At 39.2% G+C, this 15,469-nt stretch overlaps 1 protein-coding gene across 1 annotated transcript in view; it reads left to right on the top strand.

Annotated features, from left to right (window-relative positions):
- LOC100548128 (1-phosphatidylinositol 4,5-bisphosphate phosphodiesterase beta-1-like) overlaps nucleotides 1-15,469 on the top strand; it is a 383,894-nt gene that overhangs the window by 316,970 nt on the left and 51,455 nt on the right. Inside the window, 5 exon segments of the mRNA XM_031552677.1 lie at nucleotides 574-653; nucleotides 5,646-5,699; nucleotides 6,275-6,350; nucleotides 12,647-12,747; nucleotides 14,140-14,306. Of these exon segments, the coding sequence (XP_031408537.1) occupies nucleotides 574-653; nucleotides 5,646-5,699; nucleotides 6,275-6,350; nucleotides 12,647-12,747; nucleotides 14,140-14,306 (478 nt within the window).

Raw genomic sequence — 15,469 nt, 5'->3', positions numbered from 1 at the left:
GTTCTTAATTCAGTATCTGCCATAAGAGATGAAGTGTGATATTTGTTGTCTGAATTGTTTCAAGTCTATAGAGGGAGTGATGAAGAGGCCCTTATAGAGGACTTACAAGGTGAGGCATTGCAGCAAGAGACATGTTATGTTATGGTCTGTACCCTGCGCTGTCAAATTTGTCTAGCTTCAGACAGGTGTAAAGCCTTTCAGCCTCACCTTAGAAGATGGTTGTATAGAGTCTCCTTTTTTTGATCCCCCAAACACACAAGAAAATGTATTTTTCTGGAGTGTGTGTGTTATATCTCCCAAGCTCTTAAATGTGCTTTACATAGGACATTTGTCCATATGACTTTTTTCCGATACTGTGGAATGAGATGTCGTTAAATATATACATATATATATATAATAGTCTTCATTGTTTGCAGAAATTCGAATCCCACAGACAAGGAGGGAAACTGTGGCTGGAAAAATGAAGTTCAGACTTTCATTAGGCGATTCTTGCTAACTGTCACTTTTAAAAATATGCAAAAGCAAAGTAAAGATCTAAACTACGCCTCATTTAATCAACTTTTATTTCTGTAGGAATGGTCAGATGAAGTGTTCAGTTTGGCAACAAATTTGTTGGCACAGAACATGTCAAGGGACGCATTTCTGGAAAAAGCGTAAGTGGCCATAGTATTTAATGCTGTGGGTGTTGCTTTTTTATCTGCGTCATTTTCCTTTTCTCTTGTTAGTCACATTGTCATCTATTGTTTCTGCTTTGATGAGTTGTCAGTTTTGTAAACATAGGCTGTCCGTTCTCATTGTTTTTAAAGCTTGTTATCTAAATATCATTTTAAAAAAGTCTTGGTATAGTTCTTCTTACTAAAAAAAAAGCAGCAAAAAAAAAAGAGCAAAAAAAAAGTATTAAATACCATCTTCCCATTGTATGCAAAAGTAGCAACTTCAGCTGTGGTCTGAAGATCTCTATTTAATATTGAATAATATTCTGCTTCTGGATTATTTATCTTTCTAATCTCTCTGATTTTAGCATGCTTTATAAAGAAGCTGTAAATCTGCTCACTGAGGTTTGTTGGCACTGTGCACAGATTCAGATTTGTTTTCAGCAAAGTACAAAAGCACATTTGGAGTGTAAAAACACATCTCAGAAAGGAAAGAGAACTAAATCTGAGAGTAGCAAGACTCAAACGGATGATAAATGCACGTGCTGAGATGACTTTACTTAAGTCATTGGATTGAGAACAGCATAAAAAAGCCTACCAAATAATGATGACAATTACTTAGGATATTTGCTGGCCTTTTTTGTTCTTAAAGAACTACAAGTTGACTGGTTAAACGCAGCTCACTGTTTTCCAATTCTTGCTCGTAGACAGAACCTCATTCCAGCAAAATACCATGTAGAGGCTTAGTTTACTAAGACTTGTCTCTGTCCAAGAAGTAAGTTAACCCACCTGTTTTGTGGACCACGTAACATTGCGCATACCTGGTTTTACTATATGCACTGTTTTTAGTCAGAAGGTTCCTGACCGGTTAACTTCCAGGAACATACTTTTAAGTTACTTGTTTGTGAGGAGTGCACGTTTCCTTCTCACAGTTTGGGTGGTGTAGATGGAAGTCAGCAATAGTTCTCAAAGAAACAAACTTTGAAAGTTGGATGTTAAAGGAATTCTAGTTTTGTATCTGATATTGCTCTGTCACGACAGCAATGAAATACTAGGCAAACCAAATCCCAAATGAATGGAAACATTTAACATTTCCTTCTGGTTCTGCATGCTGACACAGTGTGCTAACCTAAATAGATGGAGGTAACTTCTGGAAGGTCTTCTAAGTTCCTTCATGGATCAGTGGAGAAATGAATTTGTGTAAAATAGGGAAAATGTTTTTTCCTTCAGGTCTTTCTGGATGTCTGCAGGCCTTGGAAGGGCTGGGCACCCTCTCCATCACCTCTCTCCGTCAGGAAAGTGCATATTAACAGTCAGCATCGCAGGGCTTGTATTGGACTCATGTATTTGCTCCTGAGCTGCTGAGGTTAAATTAGATTTCACTTTATCAACACAGCTCTGTGTGAGAGAAAGAACAGACATTGCTTCTTTCAGCTCCATAGATTGTAGATGAGTTACAGGGCTGATTTGATATTGGATTTCCATGTCCTTATCACTCAAAGGCCCAGATGGCCAACAGACTTGGCTGACAGGTGTGTGATGGGGAGGACTGGGGCTGTACTTAGTGTGTGCTTTCCTGTGACATTCAAAGGAGTATGTTGTCACACGGTACAGTAGAGCCAGTCTTATTTGAAGCCATTTTTCTATGATTATTGAAGCTTAATATTAATTAAAGATAAAGTCACTGAACACATTTTGTCAATTCAATAGCAAGCAAGCATGTTATTCCTGTGTCTTTTTTCCACTAATTAATAAATCACTTGGGAACTGTTGGGTTTCCAGGGTTCTTTGCACAGATGCCAAATCAGAGTCACTTAAGGAATCTTTGACTTTGAAGATTAAAACTATTTTCCCATTATAATTACTGTTTTGAGCAAAGAATTGATTGCAGTCCTGTCAGTACCCTTTTGATGAAATAGAAAAGCAAATTGTATTAGAGCAGATTTAGAAAGGAATGTTTTCTTTGTGGCATTCAGTCCCTTTTAGTGTTTGAAGTGCGTTACTAAACAGATTGAGCAGCTTCTCTGCTTTGGTCAGATGAGAAAAACAGGGTTAATTTGGGAGGATATAGCTAATAAATCATGACATTTTGGTTATAAAGTATACGTTCCTCTCTTGTAATGTTGCTGTGTATTTTTGTGTTGGGATACAAAAATTACTGTTTCAGTATACTAGTACTGAAGTACTGCCCAGTGCTGTAGTAAGCATGAGATGGCTTTGTTGTGGAAACTTTGGGACAGTGTTATGTCCAAAGTTTGTCGCTCTTGGAGTCACACTAACTGCAATGTGAATGTGTTCAAAAGCTTCAAAAAATAGAAGACAACAAAACTCCTTTAATGAACCACTATGACTTTTTTAAATCTAGCTCAGTGCTGGAAGGCTGGGGTGGGTAGTGTTTTTCTTTGGTGACACAGTAGCACAGGATATTTTAGTTTTCAGGAGATGCATGGGAGAACATAAGGATTTGTGAAAATGTTCCTATGTTACTTAGGGATATTAGCACGTATTATGTCTTTGAAGTGGTTACAAGTGGCATTTTCAGTTGGCAAGAACAGGAAGAGTTATTAGAACCTTGCAATTTATTTTCTTTTGGTAGGCCAGTGGGTAAAGTGAAAAATATATTTAAAAAAAAAAAAGTGAAATACTTCAACATTGCCACATTTCTCAACAGATCACATTACAGAGAAACTTATTTATAGTTTAAGTTAGATTCAAGTGGAAGAGATGAAGCACTCAAAAAAAAAAAAAAAAAAGATGAAGCACTCAAAAAGTAGGCTGCTGCAGGCAAGCATTGTGCTGGTTACCAGTGGTCCTTGCGTGCTAGGAGGAACATCAGATGATTGCTGTAGGCCCAACTGCTTCCCATAGCTACTCATGGCTACTAGCTCTGACTACTGTTTCAGTAGGCACTGAATCAGTTACTTAAAAGATGTGAACAAAGGAAAATACCTCCTTATCCCGCTGTCTCAATCAGCATGAGAGAAATCACAGAGATGCTTTTAAATACTCAATTCAAAAGCTGTATAATTGCCAGCCTGTATATGGTTTCAGCATGTAATTTTTATTTTGCCGCAGACTGGAAATATTATGGGCTTGTCCAGGACTGCTAAATATACACTACACTCTTGCTGGTGCAGACATTTCATTTACCAGCAATTTGGCTTCTTCCCAGCTGAGGAGTGGCAATGTTAAGGGTCAAAGAGAGAAAACTTCAGAGCTGTGTAATAGGAGGGTTTAGGGAGGTAGATGTAGTTGTGTGCAACATCCAGGGGCAATTTCAGCCACCATTCCAGTCAAGTTTTGCAGCCTGCATGCCATGCCAGAGAGATCATGAGACAGGCAGGCAGGTGGATAAACATTTACCTCTGTGTCTCAGCTCTGTGTCCAGGTGGAGGCCACTGGCAAGACCAGGGGCTGGTCTTGGGACTGCTGCTCTTCAACATCTTGATCAGTGAGATAGACAGTGCAATTGAGTGTACCCTCAACAAGTTTGCTGATTACACCAGGCTGAAAGGTGCAGTTGCTACAGTGGAAGGGATGCTGTTCACAGGGACCTGGACAAGCTTGAAAAATGGGCGCACATGAACAGAATGAGATTCAACAAGGCCAAGTGCAATGTGCTGCACCTTGTTTGGGGCAATCAAAATACAGAAAATATGTGTACTGAATGGGAGAAGAACTCATTGAAGGCACCCTTTGGAGAAGGACTTGGAGGGTTCTGATGGAGGAAAACCTGGACATGAACCAGACGTGTGTGTTTGTAGCCCGGAAGGCCAACAGTATCCTGGGCTGTATCAACAGAGGGCTGGCAGCACGGTGAGGGAGGAGATTGTATCCCTTTATTCTGCTCTTGTGACACCCCATCTGGAGTACTGTCTTGGCATGGGGCCCCCAGCACAAGAAAATGCAGAGCTGTTGCAGCGGGTCCAAAAAAAGACCAGGAAGATGCTCAGAGGGCTGGGGTACCTCTCTTATGAAGGGAGGGAGTTGGGCTTGTTTTGCCTGGAGACGGAACGTTCCTGGGAGACCTCACTGCAGCTTTCCACTACTTAAAAGGAGCTTATAATCAGAAGAGGGACTCGCTTTTTGTGTGATCTGATAGTGAACAGGACAAGATTTTAAAATAAAAGGGCAGAGATTTAGATTAGAAGCAAGGAGGAAATTTTTTACTCATAGGCTGCTAAGGCCCTGGAACGGATTGCCCAGAGAGATTGTGGATGTCCCATCTCTGGAGGCATTCAAGACCAGGTTAGATGGGGCCCCGGGCAGCCTGATCTGATTGCTGACAACCCTGCCCATGGTAGGGGAGTTGGAGCTTGATGATCTTTAATGGCTCTTCCGAGCCATGTCATTCTATGATATTACTCAGCTAAAGGGAGATAGTGTGTCCTTGATATGTGCTTATGCATTACTTCAAACTGAGCATCTTTGTATGGTTTATATGTGCATACTGCATGCCTGTATTCAGCACCAGGGAAGAATGTTTTTATTGAAGATAATCAAAGGTAGAATTAGTATTTTGGAACAGTAGCAAGACAAAATGCAAAATTGAAACTGCCATTCAGCCCAGTGAGAATTTCGTAGTAGTGTAATCTGTCAGTTGTGGATTTGAAGATGCTGAAGCTGAAACAGCATATATGTCTGCACTGGGCCTAGCTAAAAGGAAGAAACCTCCTTCAGCAAAAGGATGGTGAGTGGCTGACAGCTTGGGTGAGAAGGAGTTTGGGGGGATGATAACTATGTGCATTAATGGTATTTGCAATGCCCTGTTGCAAGACTGATGTTACTTGGCACTATAGGTGCATTATTGTTCATGAAAAAGATATTCACTTATCATTGGTATCTCAGAAGATTTTCACGTTGGCAAAAGACTTGATTGGAACTTAACACATAATCACAGCAAAAGTGTTGAGCTGTAACATTGGTGCAGAGATACTTTAAAAAGTAAGAATAAAATGGTAATAATAAAACAGCACGCTTTTATCCCTGCAGATACACAAAACTTAAACTACAGGTGACTCCAGAAGGACGCATTCCTCTGAAGAAGTAAGTGTTGCTGTCCTTTCTTACCATATAGTCTTATTTAATCTTTGAGTATGAATAAACATGAACATGTGATCCTTCTCTTTAGAATAATCTGTCTATAATATATGTTTTGACATACTCCAAGGAAAGAGTGGCCAGTGATCCTCAGGATGATTCTGTTCAACTACATTTTGACAATAGATTGCCCTTGTGTTTTTCAGTGAGATGTTAAGCTTCTCTGCTCTTGTTCCACTTGTGACTAATTTTTTAAAAAGCCTAACATCATTTATTTAGCTCATAGACACATTGTGAGGATTAAATATATTCAAATTGTGTATCACTGAGGCAGTGTTTTGAAGCGAGTTGTGGTGACTTTCTCAAGGAACTATCTTCTGTAATAGGGGCTTGTGTGGGGTAGAATTAAACTCATGGCGAGCACCATTAATCTCACTTGTGTTACTAAGCAGACTGCTAATGGAAGTAAATGGCTAAAGACATGATAAACTGGGAAGCAATATCCAGCCTTTAAGCCACGTGGGCCATCAAGGCATGTCTTAAAGCCAATTAATTCCCTCTGGTTTGTTTTCATTTTGCAGCATATACCGCTTGTTTTCTGCTGACAGAAAACGTGTAGAGACAGCATTAGAAGCCTGTAATCTTCCATCTTCCAGGGTAAGCATCTGAATTTATTCCTAACCTGACAAGGTGTTGCATTTGTATTCAGTGGTGTTTACTCTCTGTTGAGTACAATTTGGCCAAGGCTGATCGTGCTTCACTGGATTAGCTCCTGTATGGGTCCTCAGCAGTGGAACTGTTTTTCCCACAGAGTTTACTGTTATCCATTTGAATATTGGAATATCTCTGATTTGAAATATGGACCAAGAGTGCCTGGAAGAAGTGCAAATAGATTGTAAGATAAGCCAGAAGGTTGTATACTCTGCTCTGGAGTAATCCTATGAAAATGTTTTAAGCATCAGTAACCAGTACACAGTTTTCCAGGTGCAATTTGAGAGCACTGTTTGGCTTGCCATGAAGATAATGATGTAATCTGTTTCCTTCTCACAAAAAAGACAATTTAAACTCATCTATTTAAATAAAAAGTGTATGGAATAAATGTTGAATTGATGTAGTGTCAAAGCTATTAATGCTGTGGGGATGTCTCATTGTATGCTGCTCAGCCAGGAGCATTTGCAGGTTGGTACTTCACCCTTAAGAAGGCTTCTTCAAACAGAGTGAAATCAAGTGAGTGATTCTAGTTAATGCTACATTCTAGTTAATTCTAGTTAATGACGTCCTTAGCCTTTCCTCCCAGGTGAAGAGTCTCGTTCAACAAGCTTCTTGCAGGATAATTCCTACTTACTAAGTATAAGACATGGGACAGAACCAGTGTGTAGCAGAGGAGTGCCTTCATCTCCTAATTTCTTCCTCTTGTAGAAAGCGCTATGCCATGGTGTTCATTCAACCTTTGTTTCCCCAATGGTGTCATAATAGAGATAATTCCTGCTGCTCCAGAAGTGCAGTTGTGCAAAATCTTCACAGGCCAAACCTCAGATAGCACTTGCCACTGAGACCTTCCTTCATAGATTTCAGAGTATTTATGTAAGGGATTACAGCAACATTAGCTAAAGGAAAGTGCTTTAAATATTACAGTACAAAATAGGTGTTTGTCTAGTTGAAAATGTTCCGAGGTTAGAAACATGAAAAGATGTATTTTCAAAGCAGATTTTCATTTAACTGTTAGCAAACAATTTTTTTGTAAGTTATGCAAGAAATGAGTGAAGCGCTGCTTTCAAAATCAGTTGTTTTATTGCTTCTATGTATTTGATGCCAGGAAAGATGAAAAATAATTTCTTATTTCTCACTGCAAAAAAAATCTAAACATCTCTGGAGTCCTTGAAAAAACTGCAGTCTTTTTCTGCTGTTTATTTAAGCAGAGTCAATTTTACATAGAGATTGCTGGATACTTGTTGCTGGGATACCATCATGAAAATGTATTCATAGTGTAAGGTAGATCCTTTCTTTGTGTGGGACAAAAGAGATACACGCTTCATGCAACAAAGAAAACTGTGTTGATCACCTTGGAAAAAAAATGTCTTAGTAGCTAAGCTATCAAAAAGAAGGAATCTCTGAATCTCATAGAGGTAAAGAAGTAGAAGAAAACCAATTCTTCATCTACAGCTCTTTTCTTGTTCCTTCTTTTCCTCTTCCTGTTTATTTGATCAAATACATTTCTTAGCTTCATCTTACAGCTTTTCTGCCCCGCTAACTGTGGGACAATTGTTGTTCCTGTAAAGTCTTGAAAACATGGAACTCCAAGCAGCAAACAAGAAGTGAATATAAGAGATTCCTTCTCAATGAAAATGCACCAGATTTTTCAGAGTATTCAAGAAAATGTCTCAAGAAGATTAAACACTTATGATTTTTGTTCTGTCTGTTTTTGTGGGTTTTTTTTGTTGTTGTTAGTTTGTTTTGTATTTTGTTTTTTTTTTTTTTTTGTATCTGTACTTGGTGAAGAACCGTCTAAAGACTTTCTCTTCAGTTTTCCTACAAAAACATACCTCTCGTTCCTTAGAAAGATGTAGGAGTTGTTAACCCCATGTTATATCTTGCTGCACTTCTCAGAACATGTGGATAATGCTAAAACACGAAATAAAATTCAAATTCGTAATCATTAATAAGAAGATGCCAAATCATCACCCAGTAGTCTTGCATCTTCCTGATTCATAGCTTTAGGGCTGGGACAGTCCCTCATGTATCTCATGTGATGACCTTAGCATAAAACAGCCTATGCTATGCTGCTAATGAAGTGTCACAAACTTCAGCACATGCTGGCTCCTCTCTAGCAAAGTCTCTGAGTACAGTCTTGCCAGGAGACCTTGTGGGACTATGTGTAGGCAATATATTGTGTGGGAGAGGAGGAAGAATTCTCATTGCTTGGAAGATCACCTTGTAGGTGAAAAGCACCAGACAAACTCCCCCAAAGATCCTAAAATGAACTCTGTATTTCATATATAGGGACCTTCTGACAGGGGCTGGTTCTCCACAGCACTGAGAAAAGTTGGACTTGAGGCAATGGGATAACTTAAGGACTTCAAGTAAAGAATATTTTCAAACTACGAGTATTTTTAGTTCTGGGTTTGACTTGTTATATGTAGAGTCTTGCTGGACCAAGCCCTGCATGATCTGATTTCCAAAGTATTTGTTATTGGGCAGATCTGAAAACAGAGGATTGTTAAATAAAAATGGAAGAAAAATAAGAAAGTTTTTAAAAATGCCAGTGAGATTTTTTAGGTTGGCATCAGATTCCACTGTAGTTTTAAAAATCTTGGCTAGGTTTTTTGGTTTCGTTTTTCCTTTTGATGGGGGTGGAACTGGTGGTTTTTTGTTGTTTTGGATCGATATTTTTTTTTAGTCAAAGGTGCCTTATAGCTTTTGAAGAACTTTATTTTAGTTGCCTCTTTGGTTGTGAAGGCTAGTTTCTGCACTGCAGTTAATGTAGAGGTTCACAGTGAAGCACCAGCAAACTTGACTGTTTACACAAAATAAAACAAGCAACTGTTGAATCCTATCTGTGCAAATAATCTGAATTAGCTGTTGTGCTGCCAAATATAAAACAAAAAGGATATAGATGTTATGAAAACAGAAGGGTTACCAGGCAAATCGTAAATCAGCAGTGCTTGAAATTAGTAGAGAGTCTTAATCACAAAATAAAATTGCATACCAGTATTTTGCAAAGCCAGAATTGAGAGATGCTCTAATATGTAACAGAAAGTTTGTGATTCAGTCTCAAAAAAGAGATTAGCACATAAGGTGCGTGGGTGGTTCCAGTGAGATGTGAATGGCTCAGACCAGAATGACGAATGGGGCAATGTATGTGAATCGCTTTTGGCAGGCAGAATTTTGGAACCCAAGCAGAGTTGTCCAAAGTTGTGCCTGGGGTGGTGAATGCTTACAACAAGGCTTTTCTCTCCCCTCTGTATCTTTATAGCCCACTATGTTATTGGTAGGAAATAATCTAGAAGAGTCCATATTTATGGCTGGTGACTTCTGAGGTATATTTTCTTAACTAAAGCTAAATGAGAAATAAAAGCCTAGGTCTCAGATTATAAGAAAAGACCCACATTTTTTTTTCAGTGTTGAGTACTTCCAAATCCTTTGAAAGGGAAAAATATGTTAAGTCAGTGGGAGACTAATTCTTTGATGGTCACAATATTAACATCAAAAATACCCTTAGGAGAAGCATGGGCTTGGGACCAATAGCCTGTTGAACAGTGATTGTAGCTGTTGTGGATATTGGGATGTCATCTTGAAAATGTGCAAGCTCTATGTATTCCAGCCTTTAGGAAAACAAGTGTTGGTAGTCCTCTCACCCAAAAGTACAATAGAACTGATCAGAGTGCAGCAGATGAATTTCACAGGTAAAGTTGTGCCACCAGGAGTCATCTCCAAAAGCAACTCTTGCCATCCTCCAGCTTCAAGTTTCACAGAATCACAGAATCACAGAATTGTAGGGGTTGGAAGGGACCTCTAGAGATCATTGAGACCAACCCCCCTGCCAAAGCAGGTTCCTTACACCAGGTCGCACAGGTAGGCGTCCAGGCGAGACTTGAATATCTCCAGAGAAGGAGACTTTCACACTTCTTCATCCACCACTGCAGTGGATTTAGCATTTATGCCACTGGGGAGTTATCCAGCTCAGCAAGCTGATCCCATGGCAAAACATACAGGGTCATTTGGGATGAGTGAACTCTGAAACATCTCACCCTGCAGCAGGTAGGTTCTGAGCAAGGGATGTGTGAGGTGAGTGGAACAAGTTATTGCCTGAACTTTTCCAGCTGAGTGAAGGGAAACAGTGGTTTTCACTGATCTTGAGTGAGTGGTTCTGCGAGCTAAAAAGTTAGCAATGGAGAAAACCACCATTCTCATGATAATGCTAGGAAAAGTCTTTGGTTTTACAATGTAATCTAGGAAAAACTGCTTTTCTCTTTGTGAAGGCCCAGTTGCCAGCATATGGGTAAGCTGTTAAAGCTGACCGTGGCACATGCTATATAGGTGCTGAGGACATTGCTGCTAGCTCCTGTTTTCCCTGCTCCTCATTTAGAATCCTGTGCTGGTGAAACTGCTGCTTACAGGTTGTGCTTGCACAAACAAGTAATTCTCAAAACTGGGGTTTGCCAGGATTCTTTGCACTGCCTCTGCTGATATGTACCTCACTCCGAACTCCGGGGCAGCGGCTGTCCTGATGTTTACTCTGAGCCTCTGAGTCAGGGAGAAGATCCTACAAGCTTTGCTAGGTTTAAGCTCGTGTAGTCTGCAAAACTAAGGAAGGAGTAACGGTGTGAGTTCTGCTGCCCTTCTCTTGCCATGAGCTGAATGTGGTGCTTGGGGATGGCTGATGAGGGGGAGCAAGGAGCTGCCCAGTCTGCATGTGTGAACACAATCACTGAATGTTGATTATGGTACCAGACCCACTTGGGCCTCGACAGATTTTGTGGATGAAAGGAGAGATAAAGTGACGCCCCCAGATATTTTTTTTATTTTCCTTTTAACTTAAAGCAGGAAAAGTATTGCAGAATTTCCTTCCTTCTACCAAAGGCTTGAATTGACACTTCCGGTTCCCTTGGCAACTGCATAAAAAGGCAGAATAAATAAAAGCAATGATAGCCTCCATCAGCAGCTTGTTCTCGATGCAAGTTGGCTCAACATCATTTATAAGCAAACAGCTTTGTGTTCAAATTAAAATTTTCTTCTTCCAGTCTATTGGATTCAGGCATTATTTTGGAGCCATGGAGGGGTTCATGTGCTTCCAGAGATGACATTTCATAGCTTCTGATAAAGTTCACTTGCATGGAAGAAATTCAGAATCAGATTTTCTGTATGTGCATTCCACAGTTTTTGTGGTTCTGTTTCTCTTATTTCCTTATGAGATTTTCTCTCCGTGAAATACAAACTGCTGTGTAATTTTCCTCTCAATGCACTGATGCAAAGGCAGAAGCCGGTGGGCACATCATTATTGTTCTGCACCAACAGAGCTGCTCGGATTGCACCTTCCTTGGGGTCTTCCTTTTTTTTCCAGCCTCTCCAAAAAAGCAGTCCATGCTGTCTCCTGCAATAAGTGTTGAGCTTTAAGTCAGCACATGCAAGGAGGAGGAGAACTTTTGAGTTTGCAAAGGACTGTTTTCCTTATCCTTTTCAAAAATCATCTCCTTTAGAAACAGTTGTTCTGTTTTTTCAGAGAAAAGTCAGGTATAATGTCAGGGATGATGGTATTTCAGGTATAAAGTCAGGGATGATGAAAACACCATCTAGAAGCAAGACTGAATGTAAATTGTCCTTAACTTTAGAAAAGGTGAGAGAAAGTGCTGGTGTCTAGTTTAAAGCATTTCTATCAATTTCTGTAAAAGCAATGTGATTGCCTAATCAGCTGCCCTCGGTGATTAGGGCAAAGAGGTATGGAAAAGCTACAGTGTGTGAGGAGATTTCAGTAGTATCTTGAACGTGTACCTTCAGGAAGGAAAAGGAAACATTTCTGCTGCTAGCAGAGATCAGGATTGTCAATTAGGACTCAATGGCCCAATTTGTTTCCTGGTTCTGTGAAAGCTTGGGGAAAACAAGTACTGTGTACTGCCATTTTCCTCACCTAAATACATTGGCCAGCTCACTGGCTTCATTGGGATTTCGCTGTCTATAGATAACACAGTTATACTGGGAGATGCTTCTTTCCTCTTCATAGGTGCTCCACGAAAGAAAGAACTTTGCATTATGGAAAGAAGACGGATAATTTATTTTATTTTAAACGTACTTCTTAAGCTGCTCTGTTTTTCACAGGAATTTCTTATTATGCAAAACTTATACTCCTCTAAGTTGCAGGAATGATATTGAAAGAAGAGCAGTAGCAAGTGATCTGTTTACAAAAAATCATATTAAAATGTCATTTCAATCTTTCACTATTTTTTTCCATTTCACAGAATGATTCAATCCCTCAAGATGACTTCACACCTGACGTGTACAGAGTGTTCTTAAACAACCTCTGCCCTCGACCTGAAATCGACCACATCTTTTCCGAGTTGTAAGAAAAGACACTCATTTATTTATTTTTTCCCCTTCGCTGATTTTCTGGGATAGGGGTGGTAGTGAAGTAGGTTATTTAGTCTATAGCACCATGTATTGACTACCAAGAACAGATTTCAATGTCAAGCAAGAATAGTGTTTAACCTAGGATCAAAGTTTCCTCTTGTCCCAAGTTTTTGCTTCCTTTTCTAATTGCCAGAATTGACTCGTTAGATGCTATGTGAGCTTAACTGCCAGGTCTCATTTTGTTGTTTGGTTGAAGACAGTTTAGGCTTCTGTGAAAATAAAGGAAGAGTAATAAGCAATAAAAAGATGTAATAGGCATGAGAATATGTTTAACCACTCCCAAAAGCTTAATTAGGAGTAGGAGAAAAAACAGTAACTTTTAGGATTTGTGCAACTGGAACTGCCGCCATGAAATTAAATTATCAGCCATCTACAACTGAGTACATGCATTCAGTTACAAGCTATAAAGCTCATGTTGAATTATTCCAAGATGATTCTGGCCCTTAGAGCGAGTCACTGTGCTTCACAGCTTTAGCAGAGCCTGATCAATGGAATCAGAACATGAAGCAATATGAAAACAATTTCTGAAATACATCGCAAGACCACCAGAACAATAACTTGATCTTTGCTACGTGTGTTCTCTTACACCTCTCTGTGCTTATTTTCTCGAAGGCTGAGGTATTAGAAGAACTCAGCCATGACCTAATTTGCTTCCACTGACTTCCCATTGCTTTCTTGCAGAGCAGAACTAGGCCAGTCCCAAGTGCTGTGGAAAATCGTAAGCACCTGGCAATGGGCCTTCATAGATTTGCATCTGGGCACAAATTGTACCAAAACTCTACTCTTTTTACTAACTCTAAATAGACATCTTTTCATTTACTTTGCAGAGTGCTTAGGGTTTTTTTGTTTTTGTTTTTTCTTTTTTGCAGGTTTATAAAACAAGCAAATACCGGAATAATTAAGATAATTAAGTCAGGGCCGCTGTTTTTTAGCAGTAAAACCAAATAGGTAGGCCAGGAGTTGCAGTGGAGTGTTTGTGGCAAGCTCAGGACTGAATTCCAGATCATCTCTTTTACTTTCTCAGATTGCTTTGTTCCAGGAATTCAGAAGAATGAAAAGCTTTTAGCATTGCTCTAATTCTTCCCATTGATGTCAATAATGCTGAATGCTTTTAAAAATCTTGTTCCTAGATGTTTAATGAAGAATGTTTGTCATTAAATGCTGGCAAGGTAAACTAGTCTGGAGACCCAGTGGAACATCGATTTTTTTCTGTTGTATGATTGTTTGAATTTTGTTTCAGTTTCCCTGGGAAATTATAAAACATTGAACAAGATTTCAAGGAATCATATTTTAATTGCTTTTCGTTTACTTTAATTTTCTCTAGTGGTGCCAAGAGTAAACCATACCTTACTGTTGATCAGATGATGGAATTTATAAATCTTAAGCAACGTGATCCACGATTAAATGAAATCCTTTATCCACCATTAAAACAGGAGCAAGTTCAACAACTGATTGAGAAATATGAACCCAACAGTAACCTAGCGAAGAAAGGTCAGTGGCTTTTCTTTTCTCTCCATGCTCAGTTTCTGATTTGAAACTGTAAATCAATTATAATGCAGTACATACTAGAGCAAAATTTGGTTCAGAATCCAACTGCGTTTCCAGCTATCTGCTGTTGAATCATACAGGCCTGTGAGACATCGTGTGGTTAATTTTTAAATGTATTTAGTTGGAATCAATTTAGAGAGGATGATCTGGTTTTGGTATTTATTTTTCTGTTTGTGTAATTGTTCTAAACAGTTGCTTTGGTATGCAGACTTCAGCAGAAACCGTACTGTCACAATGACCAAAATGTGAATTTTACAAAAACAATTGAAATTGATAGGAACAAAACTAAGATGATGATAATTCTGTCTAGTCTTCTGTTTTCCTATAAACATTATGCTGTGCCATAATCACAGAAAATGCCCTTTTGAAAATCTCAGGTGCTGTCTAGGGTGAAACTGGGACTATTGCCAAATAGAGTGAAAGAACTTCTGTGTACATCTCAGCAGATTTTTGTTACAAGTGTAAAAATAGCATTGAATTTGTGTCTGCATCCTATTTTATTCCAATCCATGTCCCGATGATTACTGCAGCTTCTAATGTATTAATAACTTAGAAATTCTAGGGGTGTGGGAATATCCTGAAAAGCAGATCTGTATAAAAATATTGCTTTGGTTCAAAGATTTCAGACCCATCCTTACTAGCTGCTAAGCACTCTCCTTTGAAGAATCAGGGTCAAAACAGCATCAAAGAGATGAAGTCTTTGAATCCTCAGTTAAATAAAACTGACAAGGCAGGATCCTATCAGTAGCTCTTTATAAATAGAATTTTTTCTTCTACTGTTAGAATATTGGCTGCAGCTTCTGGCCCAAAGTAATTACGTGAATGCTGTTAGGTCTGTAGTAGAGTCCATAGTAACAATTACAGAATTAGTCAAAATATACAGCCTCTTTATAGTCCAAGCTTCTTCAAGTGCTGCATCTGAATCTACATGTTTTATTCCCAGGCTGGGATCCCTGTACTACTACTGCCCAGTCTGTGCTTCTCTGCAGTATGGATTCAAACAGCTGAGAAAGGCCACTGCTTATCTTGTACCTTGAGTGCTTTCGCAGCCCTCTCAATCCCCTGTGCAGTTAGCAGGTTGGCTGTTAGGCTAGTGTGGAAACAAA

The sequence above is a fragment of the Meleagris gallopavo genome, chromosome 2 (assembly GCF_000146605.3).
Source record: "Meleagris gallopavo isolate NT-WF06-2002-E0010 breed Aviagen turkey brand Nicholas breeding stock chromosome 2, Turkey_5.1, whole genome shotgun sequence".
Classification (NCBI taxonomy): Eukaryota; Metazoa; Chordata; class Aves; order Galliformes; family Phasianidae; genus Meleagris; species Meleagris gallopavo.
This window is presented reverse-complemented; position numbering and strand designations above follow the sequence as displayed.